The sequence below is a fragment of the Ochotona curzoniae genome, unplaced genomic scaffold (genome assembly GCF_017591425.1).
Source record: "Ochotona curzoniae isolate NIBS_2020 unplaced genomic scaffold, NIBS_Ocur_1.0 contig_3498, whole genome shotgun sequence".
NCBI classification, from domain to species: domain Eukaryota; kingdom Metazoa; phylum Chordata; class Mammalia; order Lagomorpha; family Ochotonidae; genus Ochotona; species Ochotona curzoniae.
In genome coordinates, this window is record NW_024465885.1 from 2,194,441 (window position 1) to 2,207,834 (window position 13,394).

At 48.4% G+C, this 13,394-nt stretch overlaps 1 protein-coding gene across 6 annotated transcripts in view; it reads right to left on the reverse strand.

The window, feature by feature from the left end:
- Positions 1–8,023: 8,023 nt before the first annotated feature.
- SIDT1 (SID1 transmembrane family member 1) overlaps positions 8,024–13,394 on the reverse strand; it is an 80,762-nt gene continuing 75,391 nt past the window's right edge. For all 6 annotated transcript variants that reach the window (XM_040980472.1, XM_040980470.1, XM_040980469.1 and 3 more), the window contains 3 exons: positions 13,194–13,304; positions 12,222–12,335; positions 8,024–10,241 (listed from right to left, as the gene is read on the reverse strand). In XM_040980472.1, the coding sequence (XP_040836406.1) occupies positions 10,179–10,241; positions 12,222–12,335; positions 13,194–13,304 (288 nt within the window). In that variant the 3' untranslated portion in view covers positions 8,024–10,178. The remainder of the gene's footprint in view (positions 10,242–12,221; positions 12,336–13,193; positions 13,305–13,394) is intronic.

The following is a 13,394-nucleotide window of genomic DNA, read 5'->3' on the forward strand; positions in this document are numbered from 1 at the left end:
TACAAAAATGGTGCTCAACACCATTAGTCATCAGAGACATGCAAAATGAATATGAGATGCCATTTCACAGGACACAATCAGGGAGCTGGATGGGAAGTGGGGTCACCAAGACACCTGCGTGCATATGGGATCCCGGTGTGTGCAAGGCAAAGACTTTAGCCACTAGGTTACCGCACCAGGCCCAACTCTTGATAGCTTTTTGAGGCTTTATTCCTTTCCTGGGCTTTCTTTCCAATTAAAAAAGTATAGAACCTGTACTCTTTGTTGTTGTTGTTGTTGTTGTTTTCTCTCTCTCTCTCTTTGAACATGCTGGTTACACAATATCATGTCAACTAATTCCATTACGTTATAAATTGTTACTGATGTAATGTCGGGGCTTTCAATTGATTGGGATGATACTCTTTCGGCTGTACCTTCAGACCAGAGACTGTCTCCCCATGCAACTGTTGAACTTATCTGCACAATAAGATGCTGGACTCTATGCTTTGTAGATGCTTGCAAGGAAAAAAAATCTCAACTGAATTTGATCTGTGGTAATGCAACAAGATGGAAGAATCCACCATGGGGGGGGGCGGGCTTTGGGGAGGGGAGGGAGGAATCCCAGTGCCTGTAAAACTGTGTCTCATGATGCAATGTAATAAAAAAAAAAAGTATAGATGAATAAATATACTCACATTCACATATATTCATATATATTTTAAATTGGAAAAGCAGATTTACAGAGAGAAGGAGAGACAGAGAGAAAGATCTTCCATTTGCTGGTTCACTCCCCCAAATGGCCACAGTGGCTGAAACAGGAGCTTCTTCTGGGTCTCCCACGTGTGTGCTGGGACCAAGCATTTGAGCCATCTTCTCTGCTGCTTTTATACTGGCCTGTTAGCAGAGAGCTCGAATGGAAGTAGAGCAGCCAGGACACAGACTGGCATCCATATGGGATGATGGCACTGCAGGCGCAGACTCAGTCCACTACACTACAGCACTGGCCCCTCTTTTCACTTTTAATTTTGTTTTTGAACGAACAGGCTCCCAGTGGCAACCCAACACCTTAGAGTATATATATTTTAATTTTAAAGGAACGTTTGGTAGCTCTGCCAAGTGCAATCACAGAGTTTGTAAAAAAAGACTTCAATTCCTAACTTTGTGGGTTTAAAAACTGAAGCAACAGTTCTCACATGTATTCGGCTGTGGCAGTTTCGTGATCTGAAGCTGTGTTTTACTGGTGGACAGGGTAGGTTTCACCGTTGCAGGGTTTTGCATAATGGGCACAGGTCTCTCTTTGTTAATGCTCCGACCACGCTGCGGAGTGTTCTGCACCATTCACTTACATGCACAGATGACAGCTGAGTCTCCACTCGGAGCCCAGTTTGTCTTTCCTGTCTCTAGCCTTGTTGCTTAAACACTCCCTTTAGACTGATAATCCAGCTTTCTCCCCGAGTCACTTCTCCGAGATCCAGGTTCCTGATAAATGGGGAACAATGGTCGCAGCCTGACTTCCAAGGGGAGCTCTGGTGCAGGGAAAGCCCTGGGCGGAAGGCCTGTGGCTGCACACACACTGTGTCCACTTCATGTTCGCAGTGTTCAGCTTCCTCCACAAGGCCCCATGGAGCCTGGCCCCCCGTGCCTTAGGAGAGGCTGCTGCGATTCCTCGGCTTTAGGGAATCTTGTCTCTTGAAGCATGCATTGCCATGATCCCCACTCCCACCACCTAGACAGATCTCTGTTCTCTGTTGGGATTAAAAGCCCGACTTTCATTTTCCTTATGAAAAACTGGAGGCTGTCAGTTCAGAGCATAGCTTTTCTTTCCACGACTTGTCTCCTTTTATCTGGAAGGACAGCTCTTTTCTCGTCTGGCATCACAGGCCAGGCAGTCTCGTCCAACCCCGGCCCCCCACTGAGTGGAAACAATGACATGCTTGAAAACCACCTGCAGTTGTCACTGTCAGTTTAAGGGACTGAAAAGGAACAAAACCCAAGCTACACAGCCACATCAGAAGTGTGTCCCTTCCGTTTTGGTCTCGTTCCCTTCTCACAGTGCATTTTATAGTCCTCATTAAAATGACATTTCATAGGCTCTAGCCATCATTTGTGTCACCAACACTACTGCCAGCACTTTCCATGAAATTAACCAATTAACCAATGTTCTTTTCCTCCTAGCTTGCTCTCAGTTCTAAAACAAAACAAAACTAATTGAGAGGTAAACACACACACATGTGAGGAGAGAGAGGGAGGCACTGAGTGCTCCCAGCCATCGGTTCACACCACGCTCTGCCCTGCACACGCTCTCAACAGACATGGGTTTAGGTGAGGTCAAAGTGGACCCAGGAATTCAGCCCAGTTCTCCCAAGTGTCAGACACCTGATCATTCAGCTTTGCCTGCTGCCTCTCAGGGTGCGTGTCAAGCAGGAAGCTAGACTTGGAAGCCTAGCCAGGACTCAAACCCAGGCACTGCAGTGCGGGGCACGCGTGTTCCACGTGGCGTCACACCCTGCACCCTTAGCTTGCATTCTCTCCAGGCCCCCATCGCATTGCCTGTGTCTTCTTGTTCAAAATCACCTTCCCCGTTTATAGCTTTTAGCAAAAATCCCCTCCTCCTGTTTGACCCTGACCTTCAACCAAATTTCTACTGTTTTACATCTATTATTCTCACCTAGCAGTTTTCCTTTCCTTCTATATCGTTATTACATAGTTGGAACACCTGAGAGTCAATTGAAACCTCCCATACACTCAGAGGAGCAGCACTGAAAGCTAGCATCCTTGTCCCTGAGCAGATCTTAGGCAGGGTCTCCCTAATTACTGCACTGTCCTGACTAGTTTGGCATCTCCTAGACTATGTCTTTTTTTTTTTAAGATCTATTTATTTTTATTTGAAATAGTGTCACAAAGAGAAGGAAATATAGAGAAAGAGATCTTCCATCTGCTGGTTCACTCCCAAATGACTGCCACAGCCAGAGCTGGGCTGGTCTGAAGCTGGGAGTCATGAGGTTTTTCTGGGTCTTCCGTGCAGGTGCAGGGGCCCAAGGCTTGAGCCATTCTCTGCTGCTTTTCCAGGTGCATTAGCAGGGAGCTGGATTGGAAATGGAACTGCCAGGACTCAAATGGTCACCCATATGCATAGGATGCTTGTGTCATAGGCTGAGAATTAGCTTGCTATGCCACGAGGCCAGTCCTTAGAAGAGATCTCTTATGGAGACCAATAGGATCAAATTTTCTTTATAGGAATTTAGTTGTGGGAGAGATCTTGTGTTGTATCAGCTATGATGACTTCATCCGTAGGGGTAGGTATTAATGATTATTTGAATATTTTCTGTTCTGCCTCTAATGGTAAGATTCTCATAAAGTCATTTTCTTGGTGTGCTTAAAGTGAACAATGTATTATTTCATGTCCATCTTGCCTGTCTCACAGCAGGCCACATGATGGAAGAGACTGTGTGTTTGTCCTGTAATGTGCTTCAGCACCTTACAGTGAATGGCCAAAATAGTCCTTGGTGATGCTTGACCCTGTATTTCTGGTTTTCTGTAAGTGAAAAGAAAACAGTAAGAAAAATGAGAGGAAGGGGAATTACAGCTGCAAATTAAGCCAAGGACATCACAAGGCCAGAACTTGTCCTCTGCTTGGAGGGGCCTTCTTAGAACCAGGTGCTTTCTGGGAAACTCAGATGACCAATGTAATAAAAATTACAAAATGCAAACCAACTTCCTTCTCCTTGGATGGCAATGTTTCAGCACCCTAAAAGATCTTTTGAATTACCAAGCTGTAGACAACTGTCTAGGCTGCTTTGCACATAGGCAAGTGTTACACTGCTGGGAGAAAAGCCAGCAGCTGGAGGGCATCCTGGGCCTGGGTAATGCCAGTATAGTTGCCTATTTTATTTATTTTTTTAAAGATATGTGGGGATGGCAGGGAACACCAGGCTGGGACATGCCACCCTTGCCCCCAGGTGAGTGTGTGTGTGAGAGAGAGAAAGAGAGTGTGTGTGTTGGGGGGGGGGGGGAGTGCTCAGGGAAAGGGGTTTGGGAACATGTTGGAACAGGAACAGCTAAGGGCATGTTTGACAGGCAGGAATGGCTTCTGGGGGCTTCAACAAACCAGGCCACCGCACTCACAGTTACACGAGGAAGATGAGATAGGGTGAGGGCCAGGCCAAGGCATCCACCCACGTGGGAGACTTAAGGGGTTGCCTGGCTGGGCTGGGCTACAGTACCCACCATGAGTATTAGAGCAGAGTGGACTGTGTCATCAGGCTGGGCCACGACAGAAACAGTTCTGGGGGCAGATTCTATAGGGCAATTGTGGACTTGCCTCTGTGGACTACAGCATCTGTCAGTTTGTACTAGAGCTGGGACTGGAAACGGGTTGAGCCAGGATGGACTGCAGAATTCACCTGATACTTGCGGGAGCCAGGGCTGGAAGGAGGCTAGACTGGGCCAGACTGAATGAAGCACCTGCTGGCACATGCAAAGGCCAGGACTAAGGATGCCAAGCAGGGATGCAGCACCCACCAGCATGCATGAGGTCTGGAGCTGGGAGCAGACCTAATACGGGAATTTGAAGATCTTCCCTGCTAGGTTGCAGTTACTGCTGGCGAGCACAATAACCAGGACTGGGGGAATGCCAGGCCAGGTAAAACTGCAACACTTGTCAGCATTTGTGTGGACTAGGTCTGGGGGCAGGCCAGGCTAGGCCAGGCTGTAGCACCAGTGTCATGCACAAGAACCAGGACAGGGTTTGGATCACACCTGCCTGAGCTAGGCTCCAACACCTGTTAGCGAGAGCTGAGACTATGGGCAGGCCAAGCCAGCACACACAAGACCTAGGCCTGGTAGGTGGAACTTCAGGAACTCCTCTGCTGGACCACTGTTTCTACTGGTGACCATGAGAGCTGGGACTAGAGGAAGGCAGAGCTACAGCACCTATCAGCTGGAATGTAGGCCTTGCCTGGGAGTGGGCCAGGCTGGGCTAGGTTGCAGCACCCACTGGCATGAGAAAGAGCCAGAATGGGTGTAGGCTAACTGGGCTAGGATATAGCACCTGCTTGGCAAGTACTGGGACTGGGTACCAATCATGTGAGGCTAGACCATAGTACCCTTGGGAGACAGATGTTCTGTGGCTGCAAGTGAGCCTAGTAGGGAAACTGTGGATACTCTTCTGCTGGGCTGCAGCTCCTGCTGGTGAGAATGAAAGCCAGGGCTTGGGGCAGGCCAGGCTGGTCAAAGTGACAACACCCATTGGTATATGTGTAGGTTGGGTCTAGGGGCAGGTCGGACTGAGCTAAACTGTAGTACCCATGGGTATGCATGAGAGCTAGATGGGATGTGGGGTGGACTGAGCTAGGCCCTCAACATATGCTGGCATACACAAAATCCATGGCTGAGGGTGGGTTTGGTGGGGGTTATTGGAGGTCACTCTGACTAGGCTATGGCACCCACTGCTGTGTGTAAAGACTGGGCCTACGGTGGGCAGAGGTGGGCTAAGCTTCAGCACCCATCAGTTCGCATGAGAGAATGGGGTTGGGGACAGAATTGACCAGGCAGCTGCATTCACCAGTATGTGCACTGGCTGGTGCAGGTGACAGACCAAATCTGATCCTACACTGGTTGGTGTACATAAGAGTCAAGTCTGAGGCGACTACTCAACTAGACCACTGGATTCAAACCCCAGCCACAGGGAAAAAAAAAATTACAATATATGTGGTCTGACCTTGGAGTGTGTTCTAGGACTGGGTCGCCTCAGCAGCTGATGCCTGTGCAGTGGACAGCACACCCAGATGCTGTTCATTGCACATGGACATGACAGCCAGATCATCTAGGCCAGCAAAGGATGTGGAGTTCTTTGTCACGGGATGGAAAGCAAAACAGGTTGGACCACTCTCCTCATCAAGCTCTGGAGCATGTTCCTGGGTCTGTGCATGCACAAAGATGGACTTGGTCAAGCAACAGACCTCGGAAAGATTTCCTCAACCCTGGTGCAACAAAGCCGACAATGTCTCAGAACCATCAAAACCACTCAAGTAACTCCCTCGGGACATTCGTCCCCACACTGTGATCTCTAAGGCGTCACAAAGGACCATTCCCTATGATCAAATGCCCATTTAACAGCAAAGAACAAACCCTCCCCTTTCCCACCAGGGTACACGGGAGGAAAAAAGAAAAAGGAAACATTTGTTCCTCTCACCGTCTTCCATACCTCAGCCCCCCCCTCCACCTCATCGGAGACCCACATGGGTATGATCTCTCCCAGCTATGTGAACAATATTGAAAATAAAAGTTTTAAGCAACAGCTTTTGAATTATTTTGGATAATCTTCTGTTTAACAAATGTAGAGTGTTATTTCTCTCTCTCTCACCCACACCCCAAAGCTAATGAAGATTTACAATAAACCTAAAGTCAGGGCTAGCCATGGTGGGACTGCGTATTGGATTGCCTTTCCCTTGACTTGAACATCTTTCACTGCTTATATCTGTTGTTTTCTAAGTTATGATGATAATCCTGGAACCACAGAGAGGACACAGATACTTTATTTAGCACTCGACTGAAATGTAATATGACTTCAAGGTTATTCTACGTCAAAATATAGTAACTAGCTACTGTCTCTCCAGTGGAGTGGAAACGCCTTAGATGAGAGGGACTTCAAAGCAGCCAACAGGATGGAAGACATGGCCAAAGAAACTCTCAAGAACTTCAGGGCATGTGGAAAGGGTGGAATTTCCTAATCCGGAGATATTTAGGAAGAGGGTAGAGGTCCATTTCCCTATGACTAGAAAAGTGAAGGGATAATTCTGTGTAAATGATAGCCCCAGATTTCTTTTAAAATACATATTCCATTTAGAGTAGCAGTAGTAGACTTCAGGAAAACCATACAGTGTAACTTCCGCCGGGTCTACTGAGCTGGGCTCCAAGCTAGATCTTGAGTTGCTGTGGTGTTTGACACGCAGTGGGAGAGGCTGGCCCGTGGGCCTTCATAAGCCCCTCTGACGTTGTGTGTAAGACAGTTTAGGTAAGCACTAAATCTTGCTGAGAATGGTACCTTTCCAGGGAGGAACATTAACGCTTAACTACATGGTTACCGTGTCTCCTCTAAGTAGTGTATCCACCACTACCACCAGCTGGGCAAAATCTGGGTAAGGTAAGTAAAAATTGGTTCTATACTGCTATAATATGTTTATTCCTAATGCTTTTTTCCCTCATCAGTTCCACCAGGGGGCGATAGAGACACGATGGGTAGGTTTCATCCTCATTGGGATCTGTTTTGCCACCTGCAAGCTGAAGCTGCCTCCTCATACAGTCTCAGCTTCCAGCTTGCCCTGCAAACATCTGAGGGTAAGAGTGTGTGGAGGGGGAACCACCTGAACATAGCATTTGCTGCAATTGAGAAAGGGAACAGATCCGCCAGGTTCAGTGAAGACCCTGCAGGTGGGCTTGGGTGTTAGGATCTTCCCTGCTTAATCCTGCTCTGCTGCCTGGCACATCTCTGCCTCTGTGGTCCCCACACAGTGTCCTGGACATGGGCCAGCAGAGAATCAGAAAGGTTTGGCACTTCCCCAAGGTCACTCAGCAAGTAGATGAAGTGATTTGAACTCTGACTCCAGCCTGTGGTATTCTTTTGTGGAGACCATTTTGTTTCTCCCTTCCCCCTAGATTTCGACAGATGATCACTCAGGATGAGAAACATTTGGTTTTTACTTGATTTCCTGACATGCGCCCTTTGCAACCCAGAACATTCTTTTGGGTACCTGTGGTCACAAAGGTGGCAGCAGCTGCCACATGCTTGGCCCATAGCGCTGGCCTGGTGATGGCCCTCCATCACAGAAAGTCCCTTCCCCATATAGACTCTGGTTTTCCACTGGCTTCTTCCACTACTAAAATAAAAAGGTGCTAATCCCTCAAGTATCCAGCACCAACAGGTGCCGTGGCCTCCCAGCTGGGAGGCTGTTCTGCCGCTGTACACTCTTGCCCTCTGGCTGCCTCACCTCCAGGTTGCTCCCGCTGACCTGCTCTGATGACTGCTGAGCTTGTCCTGCCAGAAACCCCCGCTTCACAGTCGCTGTTGGTTTCTGGCTAACTCTCCCACTAAACTGGCTTGCTTGCTTACAGCACAGCTGGTGAACATGAGCAAACAGCACGGGCCTTGGTCTGTGCTGGCATGACAGCTCCTGAGCTCTCGCTGAGCTCCTGCTGCTCACATTACCCGGCATTAGCCCCACAGATGCAGCCAAACGGCTGACTTTCCTATGTCCTTCAACCACAATGTGGGTGCTCCAGAAAGAATTCATAACAGGTGCCTGTAGAACGTATTTGTGAGACAGGCTAGTGTGCGTTTGTGATCCTGCTGCAAAGAACAGGGTGTAACACTGTAGCATAAAACGCACAGTCCAGGGCACAGCATGAACCCCTGGAACCCTGACACCTCCCTGCTTTCATTCATATCCCCCCACTTCCCCTCAACAAGCTCCTAAACAGGCATCATCTTCACATGTGTTTGCTCTGGGTGCCAGGGCTACCTGAATGGATTTTATCTTTCACACATTCTTAAGTGGGTCTTCTTCTGAATCGGAAACCATCAGAGCCTTAAAGGGAAAGAACTGGGCCCAAGCAGCCACAATAGGTTTGAAAATTGGTTTCAATGTTAAATTCGTACAACCATTTAAATGGTGGCTTTCATACATAGGACTTGTAAGAAATAAAGAATAACAGGAGACCAGTTACAAATCTGGGGTTGTCTTAGAAACAAACAACAAAAAAAATCACAAACTACTTCAAGGAAAGCAACTTTGTATAACAATCAGGAAAAGACTTGCTGTTTAAACTTTCCAAACATGAGGCAAAGTGTTTTCAAGAAAGAACAATGATTTTTGCACAGGGGAGAAAAGAATGCCTGATCCTTTTTCTGTAACAAATGATCAAGAAAGTACAGGTAAGAGGGGCCTTCCATCTCACCAGGAAAAATAAATGTGTGTGCGCACCTGCAAATGCTGTTTTCTGCTCACCTCTTCCTCCATGCGGCAGAGGCGCTGGACCAAGACGGGACTGCTCCGTGGTGGAGCTGGCCAGCCAGGCTGCAGAAGGAGTGCTGGGCCATGGGGAAGCTTTTCTGCACCTTGGTGGGGAGAGATGAGTCAGGCTCTGCTGTGCCCTGTGCAATGCGAAAGGAAGAGGAAAATGTGCCCATCCTGAGTCACTCGTGAGAATTTCCGGGAGAACATGTGGATCCCCAATCTAGACAAAGGTATAGGCAAGGGGCTCAATCAAGAAGCCACAGCAGAGAGCCCCTTTTGGAACACTCATTCCTTCCCAAGAGGGGGTGATATGGGCACAAGATGGAGGGGTGCGGATAGAAGGGCCCAGTATATGCTGCTCCCTTGGCTGAGTGTGCATCAGGTGAGGTCTGTCCACTTGATGCTGATGCCACTGGACTCTTAGCACTACTGGCCATTTTTGCCTTCTGTCTCAGCTGAGTTGAAATCGGCTGAGTAACAGGGCCTTTCCAAGAGTGATGGGTCAACACACATCCGCGAGTTGAAGACACTGAGGAATAGTTAAGCTCCCAGGCACAAGACCCAATGAAAGAGGTGTGTATGTGGAACCAAGTCCAACCTCAAGTCCACTAATGACATCAGGGACCTGGGGCAGGGAAGAAACAGGGTGCCTTCCTTCTGAGGTGGCAACTAGCTGATGAGTGAACCGGCTGGGTCCGCCACACCTTTCTTCTTGGAGGAATCTCTTCCCCTGTGGGCCTTAGGAAAGTGAGCTGGTGCTTTGAGACACATGGAGCAGCAAGTGTCACACAGATGGCAGATGGCCACGTTGACATTTCTGACTGGGAATCCGAGGAGCTGGCCTGTTCCAGGCCTGTGGCAGCTAGCAAAAGAAGTTCAGCAGCAATTTGGCACTGCCAGCCGGTCTCAGTGGGAGGGTGGGATGGCTTCTGATAAAGTTTCTGACTGCATTGTAGATAGTTGGGGACAGGTGCCTTTCGGTGCCTGTGTCCATAGCTGTGGTCTCCCTTCTGCCCACCTACCCACCCGCCTGGAGGATTTGCTCTCCTCTTCCCCAGCCACCATCCTGGTTGTCTGCAGGTGGAGCAGAGCCCTGGCAGTGGTCAGTTTGCTGTGGTCACCGTAGTTTGCATGAAGCAGCACCAAGGTGGATGGCTCCCTTGCTCCCTCTTCATAGCTGGGGGTTCAGAAGACAGGGATCTTGTCCCTCCGCACCACATCCAGGTCATCATCCAGAGTCAATAACACCTGCAACAAGAGACACACCCAACTGCAGGTCACCCCCTGCAGGCTGGAAAGCTCCATGTCTCCTCAGGATTTTCATCTCTTCCGCAGTCCTCCACAGCGGCTCACTCCTAACACACTTCTAATAACCATATATAGTTCCTTTAGCAATAAACTCAAACATCTATGAGAGTTTCAATGCACTGTTCCAGATGTTTGAGACATAGCTCAGAACAAGAGACAAGCATCTCCCTCTACAAAGAGATTTCAATGGAAGGAAGACTTTAGATGTGAAACAAGCGAGTCAACTATCATGTGCTAGACAGTAACACATGCCAAGGATCAAAATGAAACCAGGGAGATTAAATAGGAAGTGTGTGGTGGGGAGAGGCAAAAGTTTTGACAAGGAGGTTTGCACAGCCATGATCACTTAGGGTTGGCACATTGGTCTAACGGATCATCCTCTGCCTATAACACCAACATCCCATATAGACACAGGTTTGAGTCCTGGTCGTTCCACTTCTAATCCAATTTCTTGCTAATGGTCTGGGAAAGCAGAAAAAGATGGCTCAAGTCCTTGGCATCCTGCACCCACGTGGGAGACCTGGAAAAAGTTCCAGGCTCCCAAGTTTGGACTGACATAGGTCTGGCCATTGCAGCCATTTGGGGAATGAACCAGTGAATGTAAGATGTATCTCTCTGTCTCTTCCATTCTCTATTTCTAACTTTCAAATGAATAAATGAATCTTTTTTGTTTTTTTAAAGTAACACTGGGGTTGAGATCTAAAGGACATGAGGTCTTGTGACATGATATAATTTCATAAGGAAATGACCCTTATTTTCCATCCCTAGTTCTATTTCTATTCTCTTCTCATGGTACCTTTCGCTCCACATTTAAATAAAATGTCACCATTTACTAAAGGATTCATAATGAAGAAGAGGAGAAGGCAGCATAAGGCACAAAGAACAGGCCTGAAATGGAGAAATTCCAAGGAGAAATGGCCACACATTATGGCATCCCAGGAAGAAGGAACTTGCCTTCAAGAAATGTTGACCAGCGCGTGCTATTAGCTTCTCAAATTTATTGCCTTTGGGACACTGTGGCAGAAGAACAAATTAGGACTTGCATTATGCCCTAACAAAAACTTACAAGCCAGATGCACTGTGCAGGGCAAACATCTGTTTGGTGAGTAGTGATGCAACTTGTTAGCTACACTATGGTCTCTCTTACCAAAAACAAAAAGTATAAGGAAGATTGCTACATATTGCTTAAACTTCCCTAACTGGCCACTAGGGGGCAGCCCCAGCCCACTCTTGAGGTTATAGGATCCAGTGGACAATGCTGAAAGTGGGCTGCGTAGGGAGCCAAGGAGTCTAACAGCATTGCTCATGTTCAAGGGCACCTGTGGACACCACTGACTTCTACCTTGAAAAAGTCCAGGTTAGGATGAAGCGATGCTGGTAGTTGTTTCTCGGGGTTCACATGAGCATGTGTGCCTTTGAGGAAATGACTTGGGCAAACAATAGAGGGATTGCAGGACACTCTGGGCACACAGGCTGGCCAGAAGGCTTCCCTGAGCCACTCTGGGTACCATAGAATGTTTGTACAGCATTCAATTAGACTGAAGGAAGGGCAGAAATGTGAGAGTAGAACAAGAAGGAATGGCCCAGTATTACAGGAGTCTTAGTTTAGTCAAGAGTCCAAGATTATGGGAGTCAAAAGTGGTTCTTGGGGGGAATTGCAGGCATGTGGCTCTACAAACCAACTCCATCTAAATATGCCAGGCAACTTGTAGAAAGCAATTTCATCCCCTATGTGTCTGAAAGAATTGAAGAATCAAGGGAAAATGAAAGTAAATCTCTGACCCAAGGACCCAGTGTAAGAGAAAGACAGAAGCTGGCTCACATGAGGGGCTAGAATTAGGGAAGACTATGAAAGAGGATATCAGGACAAGCAGGAGGATGTAAAGAGGGAAGAAAAGTCCCCACACAAAACCAACTCACCAGGAATGAGAAAAACAGAGCAGTCGCAGAGAGGAAGTGCCAGATGTCATGGTCATCAAAGAAATCCAGCAGGACGCACTCACGGTTCTTCTCTCGGGACTCGGCGGGGGTTCCCTGCAGGATGGTGAGGCAGGAGGTAAGCATGTTCTCAGCTTGGAGGACTGAGCACTAAGCAAGCCACCCCAGTGCTGCCAGGGGGCTGGCTCAGAAAGTCAGCATCCGAGCACACACACGCATGCCCCAAGACTTGGACTCAAGCACTATGGCAGCCAAAAAGGTTCAACCCAACCGTCCCTGTACTGATGATCGGACACATCCAGTGTTGTGCAGCCATGCAATGGGATGGATCTCAGCTAGCTAAGGACATGGAATACTGAGGCATGCCACAGCATGATGACCCAGGAAACAGGGTAAGGGGGAGAGACACCAGCCACAAAGGCCATGGGGCTGCCCTTCTGGGAAATGTGCAAAAAAGGTACATCTATAGAGACCCAAGGTAGACCATTAGTCTAGGCTGTCAAACACAAAGGGATGAGGGAGAAATGAGGAATGGCCATTTATGGATATAGGGCTTTTTCCTTGGGTGCTCAAAACATTCTGTAAGAGACTGTGGTGAATGTGCTGTTGGACAGCTGGGCCATCTTCTCAGGTGCTTCAGGTTGTGCTAATTTCCTAGCCTCTGGATGGATGAGGAGGAGGATGAGAAAGAGATGCTACACTTTAAGGTTTGGGCACCTGTTCATTATCCACTGGGCATGGGATCTAATACCACCACAGCACCAAGATCAAGTTTGTGTGTCTCTAGGGCTGATGTGTGTATGAAGGGCACCCTGGGGAAATGACAGCCTTGAGTCAGCTATGAGCATGTACATGGGGCTCTCCCAAACAACCCATATCAGAGAAAGTGCTCCCATCAGAGCCAGGTCCAAAGGCAGGATGGAGAAAGAACTCCCTAGGGAACTGGCCTCTTACCTCCCAGCTGCTGAGATTCTGGAAGAAGAAGTAGAGCGCAGCTGCCCACACCACGGCAGTGGCCACGATGCAGAAGAGTGGCAAGGGGAGGACCCTCTCTGAGCTGCGCAGCTGTGAGGGGACACATAGAGGTCACCAAGCTGGACCTCCGGCCATGGCGTTGGCCGAAGCTCCGCTGGCTCCCAAGCTCATGCACCCTTA